This window comes from Chiroxiphia lanceolata, chromosome 14 (assembly GCF_009829145.1).
Source record: "Chiroxiphia lanceolata isolate bChiLan1 chromosome 14, bChiLan1.pri, whole genome shotgun sequence".
NCBI lineage: Eukaryota > Metazoa > Chordata > Aves > Passeriformes > Pipridae > Chiroxiphia > Chiroxiphia lanceolata.
Window position 1 is genome coordinate 6399609 of NC_045650.1, and position 24688 is coordinate 6424296.

The 24688-nt window shown below is 37.9% G+C and overlaps 1 protein-coding gene across 2 annotated transcripts in view; it reads left to right on the forward strand.

The window, feature by feature from the left end:
* The window catches only part of PCDH11X (protocadherin 11 X-linked), a 461507-nt gene that overhangs the window by 331782 nt on the left and 105037 nt on the right, over positions 1-24688 (forward strand). For both annotated transcript variants that reach the window (XM_032701980.1, XM_032701982.1), the window contains one exon: positions 2179-2377. In XM_032701980.1, the coding sequence (XP_032557871.1) occupies positions 2179-2377 (199 nt within the window). The remainder of the gene's footprint in view (positions 1-2178; positions 2378-24688) is intronic.

The following is a 24688-nucleotide window of genomic DNA, read 5'->3' on the forward strand; positions in this document are numbered from 1 at the left end:
GAAGATTCTTCTGGTGACACCAAAAATGCTTGGGGTCTGTGGGCATGTTAGCTGGGAACCTTTCACCACCTGAATTTTTTTCCCATGTGCTGTCAGGCTACCCCAGCACTCACGGAAGGGGTGTCTTCTCTCCTTTTGATCTTGTGTAATGGGAAGTCATTCTGTATTCAGGTTTTCAGAGCTCAACTGATATCTTGGCTTGATCTGTTCCAATTTTTGTTAAAGATCTGCCAAATGAGGGAGAGTGTAAAATCTGCAAATTTGATAAATAGGAAAGCAGGACTGGAAGGCAAAGTGTACTTGATGAAAACAGATGAAATCATCTGGAAAAACAGAATGGCAGGAAGAATGAATGCAAAGTGCCACTCTTAGGCTCCAGCAATCAATGGCAATAACCAAAAAGGGAACAACGAGGAAAACGGTCAATAAAAAGGACCTGGGCATTATGGTGGTTGGCAAGGAAAATGTGTTCCACTGCCTTGGAGAAGGCAAAGCAGTGGTGGAGCCTGCAGGAGGTGTGTAATGATCCTTCTGCAATACTCTGTGCTTTAAGGATCTTGACTGAAGCTGCATAACAAGTTCTGAGCAGTGCACAGAGCTCTGTGTGTGTGTACAGGGGGGCAGGACAACATATCAGAAGCACAGGACAGATTGAAATAATAAGTCCTGTTTATTCTGAAGCAGACTAAAGTGCCAAATGCCAGAAAGATGAGTGGGAATAAGCAGACCATGATGGATGGGACTGAAGAAGTGATTTATTTTGTAACAAGAAAGAGGCAGGTTCGACGTTAGAAGAAAACCTCTCCATTAGCAGTGGTGAAGCACTAAAACAGGTTTTCTGGGAAAACCCTGAATGTCTTACTGGTAGCTTTTAAGAAGAGCTGTCACTCACATCTGTCAGGAATTGCATAGGTAGAGCTGATGCTGCCGTGTTCTTGGCTGTACACACTGTACAGCAGCTGTCTGTGGGCATGTGGAATAATGTCACAGTGACAAAAAGAGATTTTGAAAAGTAGAGGAACTGAACTTTTTAGCAAAAACTTAATATAATTGAATGTTTTCAACACCATCACCCTATAGGAACCAAATATCTAGAGACCTCTGAAAACATCTGCTCTATTATAAACACTACATACTTTTTTGCATAATTGCATCAAAAATCTGATCTCCAGCTTTACTAATCCCAGAAGTCCTGGATCTGGAAAGATTTACATTGCCTTTCAAATGGAATTTTGAGTAACAAGACACTAATAATATTTTAAACTGGATTTTTGTTTTGTTTGGGGTTTTTTTCAATCTTAATGTTTCATGTTTCCAAAACATGGAAAACAGATGCATCAAAATAAGGAAAACTGCTTATTTATTTTTTCATGTTTTCTTTTAATACTGGGACAGATTTACATTTAAATTATTCAGTTCCTAAATCATGCAGAGCCACTTAGGTAATGAAAACACTGTCCTGTGCTTGGTGTGTCAGGTGCCTCGTTTCACCTGACCCTTCCTTCTGCAGCTGGGCTGTGATGCTTTCCTTCCTCAACTCACTGTTTCCCAACTTCCAGCCTCCTACACTTAAGGTACAGGTCTGCAGTATAACAAAATTCAAAAGAGTTGTAATAAAATGTCTGAAGGAGAGTAATGGAATCTACCTTTCAATCATTAGCTTAACGGATGTGTGAAATCTATTAAAATTTTTTCAATTCATACGGCTTGTTATTGTTTGTTCTTTCTCTGCTGTAGAAGAATCCAACAGCATTATAAATGTGTCAGATTTTTTTAGGCCCAAAAGTGCGGAACAGCTTTTAATGGGAAAGAACGTGTTTTTTGAAAACTAGAAAACTGAGCAGGGAAATAAATTGAGCCTCAAAAAATGATTGAAATCTCCAAGTCAATATACAAAAGGCATCCAAAGACTTGTGAAGTCTGACAGAATCTCTTTAGTTTGAGGTGTCTTTCATTTTGCATCAGGGCTTACATTTTTAAAAAAACAGCAGCAAGCAGTGCTGTCAGGTGAAGCAGGTTTGAAAGCAGGCTGCCTGCTCATAGAAGCCTGAAATTGTGCACAACTCTCGGTAATGCATCCCCAGCAGATAACTGAAATAATACATTTCCTAAATTGGCTGCATTAAGCAATTACTGATACTGTAGTGGAAACCATATAATTTTGTTCCTTCCTTGTAGCCTCAGCGCCGTGTCACGTTTCACCTCCCAGATGGCTCGCAGGAAAGCTGCAGTGACAGTGGCCTTGGAGACCACGAACCCACGAGTGGGGCCAGCACATCCCACCCTCTGCCCCTCGGCTTCCCCCAGGAGGAGTACTATGAGCAGGCTTCCCCCAACAGCCGGACGGAGGGAGACGGCAACTCGGACCCCGAGTCCAGTAAGTGATGAACTCTGGTCATCTCAGTTGATAAATCATTCGAGGGTCGGAAAAGGGGCTTTTTTTTTTTTTTTTTTTACCAGGTAGTTATTAAAAACCAATATTGGTTTTAATGTGGCTGAAGGAACCCTATATTTTTAAAAACGTGAAGTCTGACCATTGGAAATAAAACACTGTGAGATGTTAAGGGCTTATGGATGACCCGATGTTTTTATAGATCTGCTGTGCTATACACAGAGGAGCTTTCTGATGAGGTTAATGCTGTTGCTCTTACAGTCATAAATACTGTGCTGAGGGAGTTCACTTTTTTTAACCTGTTTCCCTCTCCAACACTACTACTTGCTGTAGTTAAATAGGGAGAACTCATGAATGATGAGTAGGTCTGTGAAGAGACTGCAGTCTCCAGAAGTAAAGGTTTCTTGATTTGTCCTTTGAAAGAAGTGATGGTGTGTAGTAATAACCTCAAAAGAGTTTGTCATCCTACTTCTGCCATCGTGACTGCCTTCTTGTGATGTCAAAAAGTTGAGCAAAATCAGTGTGAGCTCCAGACTACACTAGAGCTGTGGATACTGGCATTGCTTCCTGTGATGTGATAGCCAGTTGGAGATTCCACTGAACTTTAGTCAACTGTTAATTGTCCAGAGGCTCCTTATCTGGGTTAAATTGAACTGTACCATTGATAAAGAGACACCTGAATGTCTCTAAGCCTCTAAGGCCTTGTTAACGGCTTAATAAGCGATTTGGAAATACATCTGTTCTGGGCAGAACTTGGCCCAAAAGGTGTATTTCAGCTGCTTTAGTGTATCACGAGGAATGAATTAGTAAGTGCTATGCACTTGAATTAGCTGTGTGAGAAGGTAGTTGCACTCTACAGTGGCCAAGACAGCATCCAGCAGAGAGCATTCCCTCTGACTCGGAGCTGGCTCTGACACATCCAGCCTGGCTCCCAGAAATCACCCCCTGCCTTTGCCTTGCTCTGCCCAGGACTGGAGTCTGAGGGGCTTTTTGCATGGGGAAGATCCATTCTCTTTTTCTTTTAGTTCATAAACTACTACTTGGGGATCCTCAGTTTCAGACTTTTTAAAATTTGCAAAGTGAGATGATTTCCTGAGTATTATTTTTTTTCCAAGCTGATAGACAGCTGACAAGAACCATCAGAGGTTCTGGATGTTGTGTTGAAAACATTATTCATCACTTGCTTTTGTCTGTGTTTATGTATTTGAGGCTGAAATATACCCTTAAAAATATTCTAGACAGTCAAACTGGATTCTTCACAGAATGAATCTTTAAAGGGCTACAAATATACCCCCAAAGAAAGAAAATATCAAGTTATGTAGTGTGTTTTCTGCTTGTGCTATGCATACTCATGATCTGAACTTGCTTTCCAGCTCTCTCTTGTTGTTTGTAACTCTGATATTTATTCTTTACTGAAGTGAGCACAATGTACATGAAATCAGTATCTGGATCCTTTCCTGCAGAGAATGTGTGACAGGACCTGGTGTATGAGGAGTTGTTAGAACAGGTGTGTGGATTCTCTCTTGCCATTTACAAAGAGGCTCAGGTTTGGGATTTGCCAGTGCTTTTTGAGCCCACTTTCTGCAGTTTCAGAAGTATGGATCATGACTCTTCTAAAATGTTGCCCTAAAAGTAGCACAGCTCTGGCATCTGAACGTCATTGACACACATCACTGCGTGGAGACTGAACACACATCTCGGTCTTTCCAGGTGTGAAGTTGAAGAAAGTTTAATCACCTGTCTAATTACCTGACAGTTCAGTTTTAAACTTGAAATCACAGTTTAATTAGCATTTATGTCATGTAAAGGAGGGTTTTTTTCTCCCTTTTAACTCGTATCTTATTGAAACACTTTAATTGATGTGATGCAGTGTGATGGTTACAGTTCAGAAAATGCCATTTGTGGCCCTTTTAGTGTTTTATGCTCATATTAATGGCAGCATCTAGTGGCAGGAAAAAAAAAGGAGATGTAAATAGACGTCTGTTGTCTGCTCTAAGTAAAAAAGAAGGGGAAGACCCACAGCATATTTGTGTTCAACATGCAAAGTGCCTTGGTCTAGGTAAAAGCAACCAAAATATCTTTGTGCTGATCTATGCAAGTGCTCAGTCTGAGGTTCATTCTGTTCACCTTTGCATGCATGACAAATTTAGTCAGTAGTGAAATAGTGAAAATAGTCCTGAATTGACAGTTTCCTCTACAAACATACTGCTAGATTTTCGATCGTTATGGTTTTTTTCATTTCCTTTGGAGTGCCACGATACATTTGAAGTCTTTCTAATCTTCTTTCATGGACCAAAGTGTTGTTAATGTGAAAAAAGAAAGGAATATACAGTCAGATAATCTGAGTATGGTTCCTGAAATGGAATAAGCATGACCTTCATTCTCTCTCAAGATCTTTAATATCTGACCTGTCTTAATCTGAAACACTGTCTGGAACACTGAGCCTGGTTAGTCACCTGATGGTGATTTAGTTCAACTTTGCTTAACAAGGAGACAGATTTGAGATGAAACTGCATCAATAACATGTAGAGCCAAGTGAGACATTCAGTACCTTATGAAAGCTGATGACAGATGCGACATCACACAGAGATATATTCAAAAGTGTTTTCTCCCTCTTGTTTTTCCTGACTACAGTTCTTCGGTGCTGTTCATTTCTCTAATATTGGAAATTATTGTCCTTTGGAAACTTTCCATTTACTGGCAATAGCAAAGCATTTATTGCAAAACACTGAAAAAGATGAGCAAAACATAATAACAAAACCTGAGAAATATTGGTGAGAGGAAGCTTTACAAATTCACATCCAATACAGGATTGAAGCAAGGGGGAAAGAATAACTATAAGGTTATAGTGGTTAGAAAGCTATGAGTAATTTATATGTAAACCTTTAAAATTAATTCACTGTGCTAATTAAAATTAGCAGTAGTCCATTTAAAATGATTTGTCTTCTCTTACTTTAGTTGCCTCCCCAGAAAAGCATAATGTGCAGTGTGGTAGATGCATCATAAGGAAGAGATGCCAATAAACTGTCACACTTAAGTAAATAGGAATATAAAAATGTGTGCAGGTTTGTAGAGAACCTTACCCTTAAGTAACAGCACTCTTGTACGTGGTATTCGTTTATTTTCTGCTCATAAATTGCTCAAACTAATAAGGATGTTTCAATAACTCCCTCTGTAAAGGATTTTAACCAAACCACCTTTTTTTTTTACCCTCTTTTTCTTCCATGTTACATTTAAATACAAAACACACTATAAACATAGACAAAGAGTAACAAATTTGCTCTTCCCTGGCAAACTCTCTCTCAGTGGTACCCTCTTAGTGGCTGTAAGCAGTGATGCTGATCAAAGAGGCTAAAAGGTACATGTAAACCCCAGTTATACGGGGTTATTTAATACACATGTAACATATTAATGGCAGATTTTCATGCTTCACCTGTTTTTGTTGCCTTATCAAAACTATATTCTCTCCTTTAGAGAATAAAATAGTTTCTCTTTTATTTGGAGAAGGTAGAATATGCCCAGTTCAGCCAAGAAATTGGTCAGAGCTAGAGGAATGATTGCAGCTTGGGGATGGTGGGGGTGGGGAAGCCAGAAAACCTGAAAGTAATCTGAAATTAAATAATAGTAATCATTCTGTATAAAGACAATGGAAGTATAAACAAAGCTAGCTGAAAATTAAAGGACTAGTTAATGAGGCAAATCACACTGAGATCTCAGGGTTTCACATTGGAGGAAACTGGTGTTTTAAGGAAAAGGGTGTTTTCATAAAGAATATTTAAGATTAATTAGTGACTAATGAGCCACGAAAGTTTCATCGAAAATCCGAAGGCATGGAGCTAAGTGTGGCCAAAAGGAGAGCCAGTAGACACTGTAATTTTGTGGTCAAATCAAATTGGGGTTGCTAAATGTGTACGACTGCTTGTTTTTATCTCCCGATCACACCTTCTCTTGTGGCAGCACATGCATTTGAAGAGCTGTTTGGGTGAACTGGGTAGAAGAATTCATCTGGGTTCAACCCCTAGGGAGGGGTAAAAGTGATTTTTAAATACATGGATTCCCCAATTCCATTTGTTACATGAGGCACTACTTGTGGACAGCAAATGAGTGAAGGAGTAGCTGGGGCAAAGCTTATGCTGGCTTTAAGTGATCATCAGACTGCCAGAGAATTAGTCTTAAGAAGAATTAAGACTGCAATCTATGGTATTTAACCACATAAGAAGGAGGTTTGCAATAAGGATGACATCTGTTCATGATTAAAGATAGCATATATTTCTTCCCCAAAATTAAAGGAACAGTTTCACCTTGCCTTAATTTTTGATAAGGAGGATGTTGATGAGCACAAAGATGGGCTGATGAAGAATGATGATAATGGCACTAAAAGTCAAAGCAAGTTCAGCACTCTCATGTGGAGGAGAGGAGATAATCTTTCTTCCAGGATATCAAAACTGATAGTGTTTTCTTCATTCTCTGTAATTCTAAGACACAAGGTGTCAAGAAAAAATAAAGTGTCAGTCAAACTTCAGTACCGGAAAACATTTATGAGAAAGAAACTAGGATATATGTAAACATAATGCAGTAAATGATATCGTAGGTTTCCCCAGAGTAGAACTAGTTTAGCTCTATTATTTCATGTCCATGACATGTATTTTGAGTATTGGGGACTACATGTATAGTTAACCTGTATCTATTTAAGAACTAATAACTATTATTACACCACATTAGGGTGGAGCAGTAGTAATCCAGAATGAAAAGACACAGAATAACACAAGAATGGAAAAATCTCCATCATTATATTCATTAATGAGTTTGCCATTAAAAAAAGCAGGAGTATGTCAATGAAATATTCTAGTAGCTCAAAGCCAGACATTGCTGAAAATAGAGGAGGAGGTGTGCATGACACAAGAATTGGATTTTGCTAAGGATTTGAAGTAATAACAGTGGGATGAAATCTAATAGTTGAGAGTCATTCTCATAGGACCTGGTGTATGGAACTACTATATAAATCACCAGCTGAAAATGACATAAATAAAAAAAAATAAACCGAGTATTGAAAAGATAAACTATAAATCACCAATACCTAATGTGATTGTGAAAAAAATCTTGGGTTACTCCTAATACAGGGAAAAAAAAAGAAGAAAAGAAATAAACCCAAAGCATTGCTGATACCATAATGGGCCCGTTATGAGTAATGTTGGCTTCCCACACTAAAGAAAGGTGAACTCACATGAGAAACAGGTGTAAAGAAATATTATTAATAACAGGGGAATGGAATGCCTATATACAGAAAAAGAAATTAATATTGGCTTGTTTAAACTGCAAGGTAAAGGCTGGCTGGGGATTAGGGCTCTCACATAATAGCAGAGAGTGGAGGCCAAAATGAAGCCCTGGATTGGTTCACAGGGAAATGAGCAGGTGCTGACTGTAAACCAGCCAAGCCTGGAAATTTGGGGGTTGCAAGCAACATCAATGTGAGGAAGTATAGAAGCAGGGCATGATAATGCAAACTGCTTATAAAAAGAAGCTTGATAAATTTATGAGAGGGGAAATAAATCGCTCTTTGTAACAACAGCAAATCCAGTGTGTGATGCAACAGGTCACTTTTCTACATTGAGAATATGAAATATGGGGGTGAACATATTTACTGAGTCTCAGTTCTGTGTTAGCCTGTGGCTCCAGCTGCAACCCCCATCTGGACACGGGGTTGGTGCCCTGGTGCCTCACCTGTGTGGGGAGCTTGGCCCAGAGATGCCGGACAGTGCCGTGATGGGAAGCAGTGCTGGCCCCACCATGCCCAGCACTGTCAGCAGCTCACCTTGGTGACAACTTGGGGGGGTCCCATAAATGTTACTGATGCTGCCATGGAGTGGACAAGGTCAGTGCTGCCCACTGACAGACAGCTGCAGACAGGAAGCTCGCTCTCCCTGGGGAAAACGCCTGCGTTTTCTGCCACGCTGACTTATCTGATAATCAGAAGCTCTGTAGTCACTGAAATATACTCTTTAAACATCATCAATAGGATGCTCTGGCAGCTGGACTTCAGACTTCATGCTGGGACACAAGAAAAAATAAAACTACAAAGTTTTAAGTTTCTAGTTCCCTGTCCAAAAATTGGATTGCCAACAGATAGAATTTTTTTTTTTTAATGGCGTTTTCATTTTTTTGTTCTCGTTTTGTGCACTTTTAGTTCCACAGTAAGGTTGAAAAGTAACAGTAATATTTTAATCCAGTTGTTGCCAAGTGATAAACACACTATAGTACTTAGGTGTAATTTGAATAAAAAAGAAAGATGCTGTCATTAGTTAAAGATAACAAATCTCGGCTAAAACACATCCCAGTCTACCAAATCTGCCCATTGGGCCCCTTTGCTTCTGCTGTATTGGGTTTTTCTAACCCCATGACTGAACACTAATAATTAAGTCAGAAAGTGCTGAGGTAATTAATCTTTCTGAGGCAATAGAGTTTGATTGATCTTCTACCTTTAATCAAATTAGCTTGTACGTAGGTGGGAGAATGTAATGGCTGAGCACGGTACTGTACCACTTTGTGAAGTGCCAACCTTTGCAGTGACCTGCTGCGTGTGTGCCCATGAATCACGTCTCTGTAAACCACCACAGCAATCATTAAGTTGCTGTGTGATTTAAAAGATGGGGGAACTGGCAGAGATCAAAATCAGGATGTGCTCAACACTCACATTTTACAGTATATTTCCTTCAGAGGTGCAGCTTTATGTCTGCGTGGCACATGTTTGAGGGCATTGAATGTCACAGGGCTGAGAACTGTGTGGATTTTCCAGAGGTTTTTGCTCTCTGTTTCTAAAATAACTGTCTAGTCATAGGCACATATAGTGAAGCAAGCCAGCAGAAACTCCTATAAAAAAAAAATTATGATATTCTGGATTTGTTCATGAGTGGAGAGGGGGGAAGAGGTCAGACTGGAGAGGTCAATTTACAATGATACAGACGAGTGGCTTTCGCAAGCAGATTTTCACTTGTACCTGAGAGGATACAGATTACATATTCAGAAATAATTCTGTGATTTAGTAATTTTTTCCCTGAGTGCCTAATTTAAGAGTTACTAAATCAGCTGACACAAAGGGGGAAAAATGGACAGAGCTAATTAAATTAAAAAATGCAAAAGCAAAGAATAATCCTGGTTGACCCCTCTCAGTCAGACACAGCACTGTAAACACAGACTCTGAGTTTTAAAATCTCTGTATAATGAGCACTCTCTATAAATTCTTCTCAAAGTAAATTTTAGATATTTTATTGCTGGTATCAGAACATAAAACCTTGATCTACAGTTTTCTACTATTTGAAGAAAAGTAAGATAAAAGCAAGTTTTCTGAGATGCACCATGTTCTTTCATGCAAAATCAATGGGAATTGATGAGGAAAATCAATGGGGAAAATATGCTGGGTTTTCTAGACTACACACTGGGATGAAGTAATTCACGTGTTTGTGAATACTACTTAATGTAATTCTTGACTAAGGTTTATAATAGAAGTTACTCCGTCTAAAATGATTACAAAGAATAGCTCCACCTTACAGTTGAGAAATCAGTCACTTCTTGTGAAATAATAAGGAAGGCTTTAAAGTGTTTGTTTTGGGGGTTTTTTTAATAATAAATGAGATCTGACATCTATAAACAGTGATTTAGTGGCAGATGTTCTGTGATATATATTTATGTTATCACTTAAGCTGACATGGTAATGGATAATCCTATTTTTTTTCTGTTTGAGGTTTATGAAAGTTTTAAAATATATTACTCTAGCGAACAGGCTGGTGGGGCAGGGGTGGATAGTGAGCAAATTTCTTCCCTCTAGTTTTTCAGACTCCTTTTAGATCTGACTAGCTGTCATATTCGCAGTAAATAGAGGCCCTGAAGTTTGGCTGGGTAAGTGGAATCTAATTTGGAGCACTCTGTATCTGGGAGTGTATTAGGGCTTTGATGGTTACGATAGCTCAGAAAGTCACAAAGGGCACAGATTAAAACGGGCCGTTTATCTGGGGCATATGAAAGCTGAAGTCATTGACAGAGCTCCCTTCTGGTGACAGCTTTGAAGACGAGTGTATCCTGCCTATCTTAAATCTAGTTATGGATGAGATAGGAGTTTATCACGGGGAAGCAGACCTCTGCCAGCAAAGCAATCCCTTATCTTGGCCACCAGCTTTGCAGATGACAAGTGTGAAGATGGGGCACAAATGTCAGGAGGCAGCAGGAATCTGGGGTGGCAAAGTCACCCCGCTCCTGCCAGGCTCCCGTCGGAGGGAAGCAGTGACCATCTCTTGAGAATATGCCTTTCTGTGCTTCTCATTTCTATTTGGCCACCCACACAGCAAGATAAAGTTCATAAGACACTTGTGCTTGTTACTTATGAGCCACAAAACAGGTCTTTCCATGTCCTTCTGTCACTCTTACTTTGTCTCAAACTTTCTCTTCTTTCTTCTTTTAAGAGTAGGAAAACACAGGTGATGTAATTTATGTTTTCTTTTTTTTTTTTTTTTTAAATCAAGCTAATCAGTGGCTCCAGGAGGAGCTTTTAGCAATATGAAATATTAAGGTGTTTGTTAGCACTGAGTTCCTGTTTTAAAAACGGAAATATAGAAAAAAAATTGTCTCTTTTATACCATTTAAACCATGTGAAAAATTGCATGATTATAATTTGATTTGAAGCATAATAATTTATTACTTGATTTCCACTGTGATTAGTGAAAAATATATTTAATGACTGTCTGCAGCTACCAACCTTCCTTAGAAATTAAATGGTAAAATTGTATTTATTGAACAAAGCAGATTCCTGACTGACAGTGTACTTAAAGTCACAGCATTTTCTGAGTCAATAAATCTAGTGATTGTAGTCCTTGTTTGGGTAGAGATGTGGTCATCCTTTAATTTGATATTTTCCTTTTTACTGGACTTTTGGTAGGGGAAATAGGATCCAATCTTGAAGTATGCATTAGGAACAACTAGAACTGTTGTGTATCTGTATATTCTTGAATAGAGGAGATATTTTTGGCTTTACTCTTCAAATATCTTTTAGCCTTCTGGAAAAACAGCATGTTGTTAATAAGCTGCTGTTTCTGTAATTTTTTTGAGGTTGTATAATTGGTATTGTGATCCTTTTATTTTCTGGTTACTGTTCAAACCTGGACTCTGCTGCATTAAGGTCAAGGGAAGGCTCCAAAACCCTTGTGCAGGGGAACACGGGGTTGGTGTCCTTGTGCTTGCTCTTGACCCAGCAAGTGTAACAGTAGTTTTTCTTGAAACCTACTGGTTGCTGATATTATGTACACATTCTGAAACATAAAATATATTTGTCTGGTTTGAGCTGAAGAGACCAAGGCAGAGTATTTATGATGATACTTTTGGATTTATATTACGCCAGAGGTTGAGATTCTCACCTTTGTGTTTAATGTCAATAAATAATGCTCCTGTTTTCTAGTCAGTGGCAGGATTTTGTGTGGGTTGTGCTTTATTCATAATGCTGTGTGATTCAGTACTTTTCTTATTAATCCAAATGACATTCTAATTGTTCTTAAATGTTTTCAGAGTTAACTCTTTGTGTTACTGATGTCAGCAATTCCAGAAGCTCCTGTCTCACGTATCCCTTTCATAATTCTCAACCTGGTCTCACACTGTCTTGGTTGTTTGTACATATTCATTCCCACATTTCAGTTGGAATTAGATGGTAAATGCCCTGGATTAGAGAGAGAAATTTTGCTGTGTATTTGTGGGGCTCTGAGCACAATGGGGCTGATTTTCTGCAATTGCACTAAAAATCACCACAAATATTGTACAATAAAAGTGGTGCAGATCTGTACAGAAAACACATCTCTACTAGCAATACTTCTAACTACATGTCAGGTCTTGTTGTTTTCATTTCATCCTGTAAAAATAGTTAGCTTGGGGCTTTTTGATTCTCGAACTTCAATTCCACTGTTAATGAAGATGTTAATTGGATAATTCATCCTGATGTGAGCAGACAGGAGCTGTGTGTGACCAAGGAGAGGTGCAGCTGATGGGCAGTGCTGTGGTGGGCCAGCATCATGCTGCTTTGATTCACAGTCACCTGACTCCCAGATCAACTCTTTCATGAAGGTTCTTACGATAAGAAGTTAATTTAACCTCACTGTATAAGGTGCCTGGCAAATATTCACCTGCATCTGTGCATGTCAGCAACACTAACTTGAGGGTTGTGTTTCTGAAATGCTTTTATGTCCCTCAGATTTGTTACTTCTGTCAAGGTGAGCAACACTGATGCATCCTGAAGAGCTTGGCTTAGATGGGATAATAGGATGGGATAGTGAGATGGAACAGGACTTAGCAGCATCTTCTCTGTTTTCTGCTGCTTTGAAAACAGTACTTCTTGCTACCCTGCCTTGCTGCCAAGCAGCACTGTTTCAATGCTTGTCCTCACAGTGCTTAAAGCTCTACGTAAAATCTTAGTGCATCAAATTAAAATTCTCTCTAAATAATAGTAAGAAGCAACAACTGATCCAGCTAAAATGCTGTTTCCAGGCAAAGGGCATGGCTAGCTGATTCTGTATCGTCTGCTGGACTTCAAATCCTCTCATTCAAAATAACTTTGTTCCTGTGAAACACCAGGAAGAACAATCACACTTTTTCAATAGTTGTTCTTTTATCTGGTTATCTTGACTGATGTTCCAAACCCAGCGTCCCAGAAGATGTGTCCTCTATAAGGGGAGATGTTATAAAGTCTGGCCCTCACCTAATACTTTAAAAGAAAGCAGGCCTTTCTCTAATAAGAAAGGCTTTATTCATGTCACATACTAATCATACACCAAAGAACTATTTAGAAATAGAAAGAGAACCTTTGCCTCTCCTCCTCAGTAGTAGCTCATGTAAAGAAAAACAGTGGCAATAAAGGGAAATAGGAGTTGTGATAGAAAGCTCTTTAAAAACTATAAAGGCAAAAAATTTTATCTCCTTAGAACCAATATTAAATATTTTCTTTATACACATTCTCATTTTTTTTACGAAGGGTCAAACATCACAGATCACAGATTCTGCTGGGGTGGAGCTCTTGTCATCTGTCTCTAAAATTAGCTCCTTATTTCTTTTTTTTAGTGAAGATCACAAGAATATTTCACCATGAACCCCATTACCAGTCAGCACTGCCCTGACCTACTCCACTACTCGAATATATCCACAGCAGTGTGAAAAAAATGTATGTCAGAAGTTCTATAAATAAAGCAGGTGCTTTACCTTGTGTTGCTCTGTCCTGTGAATGGAATAACATTTGTTATGTCTATATGTGGGGTCTGAGTCATGGCTAGGCTTCACGAATGAAGATTTGGGAAGGGGTCTGAGTAATTGTATGAGAATTAGGAGATTAGGCTACTAAAGTATCATTTGTATGCTTTAAAGAATATAAACAGTTAAATAATCTGCTTGGGTATTGAACTATCCAGCTTTCCATGAAAAGATTCATAATTAAAATACGTCTAGCTTTTGGGAAAAATATAAGGAATTTCTTCCTCAATTTTATTTTATATTTTTGTTCACATCTGCTGAAGTACAGAAATATTTCAACAGTGCAATGCTGTGAATTATTCTGAAGTTGGAAAAGGACAATTCTTGTTTTGTTTGCTTTCTTCCCTCTGAAATCTTATGATTTTTGATACAGTGGGGCTATTTTTGTGGAAGGGATCATTGTATGACTCCTGACTCTTAATTTGTGTCAGAATGCAGCAGATTGCCAAATCTGTGTCACAGCTTCAAAAATGTTGTTCTCTCTGTCATCCTATAACTGGCACAGTAGAATAAAACACCAAGGAAAGAGCCATGATGTTTGTAGGACTTGCTTTGCTGCTGATGGCAGCTGATCATAGCAGGGCTCCAACATTAACACGTAACTGCTCAATAAACCTGATGAGTCCACGTGGTTTATTTGAAACTGCCTGTGTCCCTAACAAGAAATCTCACTAACTATATTTTAATGCAGATTTTGTGTCTTTGAGCTAAGCAAAGGGCATTTAGTGAGGCCTTTAAGGAGCATTTCCTTGGAGTGTTTGTTTCCAGCAGAGTCTGTGCTGTGACAGGAATCCTGCAATCGCTGCGCTTCACACACAGCCCCAGCCCTTGAAAGCAAAGAGAGGAAACAAAGCTTCCACATTCCATGATAAAAATTGCCAAGGAGAACACTGATAACATCTTGATAATGCAGCACTTTGACATAAAAATTAAAGATGGACAATACAACCTCAAAGTCCAAGAGAAGAGATATTTAGAAGCAAGGAAAGAAGAAAATGCCCTGACCTTATTGTAGCCCCTGTGTTAGGAGCAAATCATTATAAGGATTGCAAAACTAAAGATATTAATTTAGCCACTCAACATATCTTAACAAAAAGCTCCCTCATGATTCCTTTTTTTGTTTTTTTTAAAATACAGAATTTTAGTGGGTTTTTTTCCCCTTTGAAACATACTTACAAAGAAACATGGTTCTGCTTTGTTCATTCATCATTAACCTCTGCTATCAACTTTGTGTCTCCAATCTAAAGAGTTCAAAAGAAATTGTAATACAAGTAAGCAGATGTTTTCTGTTTTGTATAACACCTATTCTTGCTGAATAGGGATAAAAGATGGTAAATGTGGAGGGACATTAATATTTCTTGTTAAAATATGCTTCGCAGGCTGAAGAAACTCATATACATAATGATAGTCAAATGTCGGAGAGTAAAAATAGGAATTTGTTAAAAACAGCTGTGCTGCACAACTCTTTGACAGGAATAGAGGAATGCTTTACCCAGTAAAAATTACAGAATTTATTTAGAAGAAACTGTAGCTGTTAATTTTCATTAAGACAGAAGGTTAACAAGTCTGTGAAATGGGGAGCTGGTTCAATCCTGTTACATGGCCATGAAAAAAGAAATGTTTAACTCTGATAGACGATTTTCCTCATAGCAGAGGAGTTCTGTAGAGTTCTCTGTAGAATCATGCTGTAATTTCAGTGTGTTTTTAATGCTGCCAACCACACCACCATCACCTTCGTGTTCCCTGGGAATCTTCCAAAGAAATCATACGATCACTCAGGTTGGAAGAGACCTCTGCAATCATTGAGTCCGACCAAAACAATACTTCTGTTTTAATGCTCTTGCTATCAGCTAGTTTGAGGCTTATTTTTTTCCCCAAGGTCACTGCCCCATTTCCCAGGGGAAGGGCTGGGAGTGCAGCCCAGGGTGTCTGTGCCTCAGTCCAGTGCCTGTGCCCTGGGCAGACAGCACCCCTGATTGCCTCTGACACGGGGAAATGGGGCACTCACCACATTACTCAACTGGAGCTGGCATTGCCTAAGTAGTTCTCTGGGTTATTTGGTTAGGATAGACTGTATGTCAGAAAAGATCTTGGCTCTTTAGCCAAATGATTAGCAGCTAAATTACAGATGGTCCAATCTGTGAGCTTAGAAACCAGACCGAGACAGCTGCCTGCACTGCAAGGCACAAGGTGATTCCTTCCCTCTAACACTGATGAAGCTCCAGAACATATAGTACACAAATATGTTGCACTTATGCTTTAAAAATTGATTACACTCCAAGCATATACTGTAACTGTATCCTACTATTTACAGTGACTAGGAAAAACTGACCCTCATATTCTACAGTTTTTACTAGTAATGCTCAATTTGGAGATAAGCACAGAAGCAGAGCAGATAGGGGGGTCACAGAAGCTGGGAGTGAGAGTGTGGCACAGTCAGGCAGCTGCATTTCTAATTCATAGTCACTCTATCCTTTGCCCCCCAGGAAATGTACTCTAATCCATAACCATTTTGCATGCTGAGGTGAGATGTTAAATACCAAGGATTGTTTTTAAATAATAAGATTATGATACAAACCAATGAGAACAGGGATCTCAAGGTTAAAGATGACATTCCTCCTTCAATCTAAGCTTCTGGAAAGGAAGAAAGACATTGGAGAATTAAAAACAGAAGGTGTGACTACATCAAAATATAGCATAAAAAGACTTTTAAAATCTGATGTCAGTGTATCCATCTAACTAAAACGTATTTATTTTCCATCACTAAAATATTACTGTTGAGATAAGATCTTTCTCAGGTGTTTGCTCCATATGTACTCAATTCAAATTATCATTATCTTTGTGGTATGTGTAACTACTTGCAGAGTCACGTACTCTAAGGCAGATGGCAACTTATTTTCCCACAGCAGTAGAAGATGGTTCCAGTAAAAATATACTATCTTTATTCAGATGTCCATGGTAACAAATAGAGGAAAATAAGCCAGTTTTTTTTCTCAACAGAAATCCCTTTGAAGACAAGTGGGTTTTTTACTCAAATATTGGTGGTATTTCTGGAACATATTTAAATGTTCTGGAACATATTTAAATGTTAAGTACTTTATCTGAGATTTTGTCGAGATTTTGTCATTATTCTGCCCTGAAACAATCTCTTTTTTTTTTTTTTTCATTAATACACCTCTTTCCTAAGAGGTATCTGCACGAATCCTTCCTGGAGGGAAATTAAAATATTGTTAATCAAGGTCATGAGATGGGCTCCAAAAAAAGAGTCATAGATTTGCATATATATAAAAAATGTTTTTAATAATTCCGTTGGATTCTCTCAATGACTTTTGATTTCATTTTGTAAAGAGAAATTATATAATTTGGTCTATTTGCAATAAAATTGGAAAAAATCTGGCAAAATTTAAACTCTTCTAATATCTCTATAACACTCGCAAAGGACTCTACAAGACATCCATCTGCTCAGAGGTTACCTTTGGGTTTTCCACAGTCTCTCTGATTCTTAGTAAGGTACAAGGCATAATTTCATTTACTGCAGAGAGAAAAATAACAATAAGCCCAGACTGAGAGGATAGGTATGTGAAGCTCTTGGTAAGAAAGCACAGCACTGTGCTTTACCAGAATTTACTCTAAATCAGGAAGATAAAACTCTAAGTTTAGCTCTATTTAAAAAAAAAAATAAAATCTATTTTTCAGAAGAGAAGTTCACCTGAAAAGTGGGATGTCTTTTTTCTTTCATGGTTTGTAGGAAAAAGAGATTTTTCTCTGGAGTTCTTGGTGGGACTTGCCTTTCTCTTCCCCTTGTTTCAGTAATTTATGTAACTTCTGCTCATGGCAGAAGAAGTTTCAGCTAGAAAATGTATTTGTAAATTACTGTTTGAGAATCTTGAACTAAAAGACCTGGTCTGTTCGATGTGAGAATAATTCTAGTTTCATGTGTAAGATATATCAACTGCATCAACAATGTTGCATTGATTGTACAGGTTTGTTTGGAAAAAAATACAGTCAACCCTGACTGAACGAGTCAATTTGTTGCCTTGATTAAATAGAGCAGACAGAAGAATGACCAAAAAGAAAAAGAACTCAAAACTACGGACAGAGCAGTTCACTCAGGCAATACAGATTTTCTCTTCATTTTCCTTTCATGTGCTTCAGCTTGGTCACCTATTCAGCAGCAGAATAATACAGTTGTGATGTTCTTTTGCCCAAACATATTGAACTTAGAGCTACCTTTTAGCAGGGCCTTGTTTGCACCCAGGTTGGAATCTAAAAATGTATCTACCACTGAATGAGTCTCTGGTATTACTGTGATTTTGGTTAGTCCTGCTCTGCCTGTTGAAGGATACATTTTCTGGCCTAACTTTAGGGTCCATATAGTGGCATCAGAATAGAGGTTATACATGACACAGACTTGTGAGACAGATCCCACCAAAGAGGAGGATCTTTCCCCCAAAAGATTTTTCACCAAATATAATGAAACTGTGAAGTGGTTAATGGCAAGAACCATCAATCTATAAATCATCACAATTGCTATTTGCAGTTATAAGTGCCACATTGTGAATTAGAAAACTCTGGGCATTGCTGTAATAGGCACCCTGAATGCATAAAAAACTTACTATTGTGGGCTCTTGAAAGATGGGCATCTCCAGTTTGCTGCTGGAAGCTGAAGTGAGACTATGAAGGTAGTTTTCAAAGCATCCAGTAGATACCACATGCTGGTAATTATCCTCAATGTTCAGGTAGATATCACTTACAGGCATGATATAAACCCAAGGTCTAGTTAACATATAGAATTCTATGGGGCAGTTTCTCCAAAGGTCTGTGGTCTGGAACTCAGAAAAAAAAAGTATTAAACAGTATTAATCTAAGTTTGAAATAATCTTTTACATTGAGATTCTGCAAGCGACTGAGTTCTACAGAGACATATTTTTTCTATTCACCAGGAAAACAAACTACCTGCATGTAAATCCAGCACCTTTGCTCAGTAAAAATTGTTTTGAATGATATTATATTTTCATTTTAACATTACAACTTGTATGTGCTTAGAAAGCTTAACAGTATGTCTGGCTTTAGCCTGTGCTCATTTATAATGAGTAATTATCTGATGATGATGGTGTTCAGCATGCATGAGAGCTCCTGTAGCAAGATTTGGAATTTTAAGGAAATGCTGTAGATCAAATGATAATGTCTCATTTATATTCTCTCAGTTTCCTAGTCACTACTGCACTTCATAAAGCAACTACAGAAATGGATTGCAAATATGCACCATTTTTGTGTGAGATGAGAAAAGGCTCAATGATCCTGAAATACTGCAAATAATCCCTTTCACACACCTTACAGTATTAGATGATACTGTTCCAAGCAAATCACACATTGTATGAAATATGTTTTCAATCCTGTCTATAGGGATAAATGTATAACTGAAGGCAGCATTAGCTCTTTGTGATTATGTGGTGTAATTTTTATCATCCATCTCTTTAGTTGAAGGCCATGTTGATACCTTTTTTCTAGCAGCAGTGTGCTGGATAACTTTTTCTTGTTGTTAGTGTCACAAGCTTCCATCCTGCCTCACTGGAGGATGTAAATTTGTGTGTATTTCCAGCCATCAACTGAATCCAAGTATGAAATTGAGCCTAGTTGGTTGTGTTGTGTCAGAAGGAAGAAGATTTGGGTTTGTTAGGATCTGCAGAGCTGGACTGGTCTTGCAAACTCCAGGCATCTCAACTTACTAAATCACACTTATTGCTCAAGAAAAAAAATATTTAAATTACAGATTCTTCTGGGCTCTCTCTATAGTGTCACTTGGCCACATCTTCACAGATTAACTGTTGTATATTTTAACCTTTATGTACATCATTCCACCTGTTGCACCACTCTATACAGGCTGTCAGGCTGTCTTTTACTTTTCTTAAAATTGAAATGATCTCATAAATGAATTTTCTCTATATTTTTCTCTATATTAGTGAAAGAGCATCATTTGGCCAGTAACACTGAGAAAGCAATATAGGCTTTAGGTTAGAACTGCAAAATCAAGATAAGATTTTATGGATTGTCTTGTTAGCAAATCTACACCAGTTGGTTTTTCAAGGTCTGACTGCTAAAAACATTTGAGCCATAACAGGTGGATAAGTTCTTATGTTACCATATGTTTAATAATGACTCCATAGAAAACCAGAGTGCATGAGGAGGATTAATGAATACACTGTACAGATGGAACATCACTGTGAGCAACTAAATATTCTGCCTATATACAATGGAATATTATTTTTTAAAGTATCTTTGAGTAATTTATACATTGAGAAACACATGATGACTAAGATAGGTGCATGTCAAAACTTTAAAACATGCAAATACTGCTCCTTGTGGATCAAGTGGATCATGTGGAAAAGGCAGTTCGTGGCAGCAGGATAAACTTCTTTCATAATATTATACTCTTGTTCCAAGAGTTGCACATATTTAGTGCAATTGGGTATTGAAGTTCAAAGTCAGCTCTTTTATCTTGCAGCAACTGCTTTTTGATGTCTCTCCACTGAGAGTGAAGAGTGTTTATCTCCATCTGTAGGTTTATATTATGGATCCATCACTGTGATATCTGACACTAGCTGGTGACAGAGTAGCTTTATTCCCTAGTATTCCCCAAAAGTTACTTGGAAAATCTTAGATGATCTAAAAATTAAATGGCATGTATAATATAAAGCGTATTTAACTGTGTTACTTCCTGGACTTTGTACTGCTGTCGTGTGGTTTTCAGGGTCTTCTGTCAGTGAGAACCCTCTATGATTAAAGCCAAAGTTGAAGCAGGAGGGTTCCTTAGTGTGGGAACTGTTCAAATCCCTGTATAACTTACTATACCAAAGTATCTTATGCTGGCTTAGATCTATGAGCATATACAAGATTTCCATTGAAGAGCTTGATGTCGTGCATTAATGCAGTTGGGATAAGTACTGTGATGCAGGGGAGGGAACTGGATCAGTCTGAACCAATGATACTTTGCACTGCCTGCTGTTACAGGAGGTAATGGCACAGGTCAACAAATGACACAGTGGGTTGAGTGGATTGTAGATAAATTCTCAGCTGAGTCACTTGCTCTTCTTTAAGTTGCTTTTAAATATGAAAAATATTACTTTTGGACATATTAAAGTCATTATTTCTGGCTTTTCATTGTGTAGTTGCTCACTGAAGGGTTTGCAGGGATTCCATATTAAACCTGAATGACATGATTATTATCAATATGTACATTTAGAGTCTGTTACGGTTCCAAAGCCAAACATGCAGAAGAGAGTGAAATGAGGATCAGAAACTTCCTACACGCTCTTAATTTTGTGTCTTTTGCATATGTTGCATGATCTTTGAGTCAAACCATTTTGCTTATTTAGCTATGGTATGGACAGTATGTTCTTGAATAAGAAGCCTCCTGATTTATTTATTTTTGAAAATCTTTAATAGATAATGCAATTATTGAACTTTATTTAAAGACTAATCCGAATAAAAACTAGTGTTCCTTTTGCTCCTCAACACTTCCTTGGATCGAGCAGAGCTGGGGAGCACACTTCTAGAGATAAATGATCCATTGGCACTGGCAAAGTTATATTTGTGATATTTGGGGCAACACACAGTCAGTCTAGTTTTGCTAAGCAGAGGAATGGAACTGGAATATGATGATGGAAAGCACTGGAACAGACTGCCCAGGGAAGTGGTGGAGTCAGCAAATTAAAAGACATATAGATGTGGCTCTTGGGGACATAGTTTAGGGTTGGCTTGGCACTGCTGAGCTACTGATCGGACTTGATGATATTTAAGGTTTTTTCCAACCTAGACGATTCTATGATTCTATGAATTTAGCTACATATTTTTAACAAGTCAACAAAGGGGGCCTTTATGCCCCACTTGGCCAAACATTGCCTTCAAAGACACTCTTGGACCTGACAACAGCTGAGACAAGAAAATATCCCTGAACTTTGCCACATGACTGAGCAACCAACACATGTGCACCAGGGATGGCACAACCAGGCCAAAAATCAGAAAGCATTGATGAGAATATGAGTAGATTGAAATATATAATTGAAACATAATTAAGGCATGTTGTGTCCCACTTCTTCCTTGAGTCAGGTTCTCTACTTTTAAATGAGGTGTGGAAATTCAGGAAAAAAAATTTGTAAAAAGAACAGCAATATTAGTGAGAATTTTTTAACAGCTCTTAGTCACAGTTTCAAAGCATATATATGCCAAAGCTTTCCAGTGACATTTTAATGGTTATGGCTAAAGTGGAGGGGGTAAATAAAAGCTTGAATGGCTGCTTGGAAAAGAGAAGCTTGGTAATCCTTTTAAAAATTTTCTCTCTTTGCAACTGTTAATTAAACAAATAGGAAACTGTTTAGCATAATAAAAATGGTTTATAATGTTAAAAGAAAATAATTAGAAATGTGAGTATTCTATTTTAAAATAGATTTAGGAGTTTAGGAGTTTAGATTTGAACAGTAGCAGTTTTTTTCTTCTAATGGCAGTGCTCTCCACTGTGTAGGAGATCTACTTGTATATATGCACATATGTGGATATTTATGTGTCTTCGTAATGTGAACAAATTATCTGTGCACCTAAACATACGCATATACAGTTGCATACATCCCATATCCCACTGGCTGATGGCTCAGTCTTGCTTAATTCAACATGCTCTCAAAGAGACTATCAGGGAGCAGCTCCATGCTTTGTTGGGGAAAGACAGATCTGCCTGTGGTTGACAGCCTTGTAATTGGAAACACCAGAGAGCAAAATGCTTCAAAGCCCACCATGGATATACCTGTGCAAAGTGTGTTCACTGCTCAGCTTTTAACCTGCAGCAGCCCCTGTGCATTCTTTAGTTAAATTACCTACTCTGAGCATTTCCAATGAATTCAGTGGGTCTACTCTGACTGAGCACAGTTAAGTAGGTGCATAAGTGTTTTCAGGCTTTAGGCTTTACAAGCTTTCATAATTAGTGCTCTAGACAACATTAATTAAAGAGTACTTTAGAAAGAATATAGCTGTTTAAACCTCTCTAGTGGTTTGCATCTTTTTCAAGGATCCCAGTCAATGCAACACATGGGTAATCCACTCAGAAAAAGATGTATGATTATAGTTTAATATCATCTTTATACATCTCTGCAATTGTATATAGCAAACAGAACTTTATATGAAGTCACTTCAGTTCAAGGCTAATTAAATAAAAGGCAGTAATCATGAACAAAACATATGTTTTCTATTTTATTATTGTTTCTTGCAAGTATTGTGATCTGTGGTAATCAAATATGATGAAGTGGGAGGTTTTCCTTATTTGTCTTATTTTCTTTTTTAGCCTTGGGGTGGAGTTAGAATTATATCTCACTCATCCTCCTGTTATTATACAATTGAGGAAGAAGTAAAAATAAAGCACTGATTAATAGCTTTTATTTAAAAAAAAGATTTATTGAAATGTTGAGCATATTATATCTGATTTATTGTGTAAAGGCAGGTTTGAATTTTTTTGTCCCACTGCACATGCTATATGATACAGTCATATGTTTTCACAAAACTGTCTGAGTATCATGTGGCAAATCTTTTGATGTGTGATTGAGGACTGTGTTTGACAATATAGAATCTCCTACAGCAGCTCTACTTAGGGCTTAAACACAGTTTTAATTTTTGACACTACTTACCTTTTATGTTCTTTTCCTCCCATATCGAGATAATTTCCAAATGCTGATGTAGAAAATTACTGCATCTTGTACTGATGTAGTTGTAAAGGCACAATAACTTTTGACATCTCCCATTTAGTGGGTGTGTTTTGATCAGAAACAGTCTATCACTCAGAACAAATTATTTTGAAGCCTAAAGCACGAAGGATATAGTTAAGCACAAAATTGCCTGATGGGACTTTAATCACCCAAGGATTATGAAAGAAAATATCTCTGTCCATTATTGAAAGAGGAACAAAAGACCAAGAATAGAAAAAGAGACAATGACAAACTAAATGATTGAGGGGGTGGGAGTCTCCTGTATTATCTAAAAACTCTCTTACCAATACCTAAAGATGTTCAGCAGTAACTCAGATATTTCCTTGAGTGCGTTGAGGACTCAAATTTGTGTTTCAATTGTTCTAACAGACAGAAAATACTGAAAAGCACCTGGACAATTTGCTTGTCTTCTTGTTTCCCTGGAAGAAATAAGTGGTAGACCTAGAGCACCTGCTGGGTTTGAGGGGTGGAAACATATCCAAGCCACTGGCAAGGCTCCAGGCCAGACACTGCCCTGGAGAGCCTGAGAGCAGGACTGCAGCAGTCCTTTGGGATAAGGGATGGGGATACACAAAACCACAGAAACTCACATCTTCCCAATAGTGACCCCCTTCTCAAAGGGGTCAATAATAAAAAATCTGTAGTTCTGTGAATAATATTTCTCTGTTTTTTTTGAATGACCTTTTTTTTCTCAGTATGTACTTTCCACTCCCGCTCAGCATTGCTCCCAAAAATTCCACTTAGTGAAATTAAGTAATGGTAATATAATAATTATTAAACAGGTAAGTTTGATTCATCACTTTTTCCCCTGGCCTCAACTCTAGGCCAGTGACTGCTGATTATAAGTACTATTACTGAAACAGAAATCAGCACAATGTACTCAAGTTTCATTTCAAATAAGAAGCTGTTTTTCAGCATTCAGGTTCCCCATAGGCTTTTAATCAAGGTTATGGGAAAGTCCATAAACTTTCTGCTGAATATTTAACAAGCTGAAGGTCGTAGCAGACATGAGATCCCAAGGACAAGTGAAATGAGATTACAATCAGAAGAGCAGAGGAGACCTGGTGATAAGCAAAGCTTTGTCCACAGATAATATCTAACAGAACAAACACCGAAGTCACGTCTTCAAGCTTCTTTTGTGAGATTTAATTTTCCCAGTATAAACAGCCATAAAAGGGGTAAATACAAACGGGGGGTGGTTGCATGAGTATTAGTCACTGAATTTCTTTGAAATGATGATTGAAATCCAGTCAGAAAAAATTTAGAAAAGTGA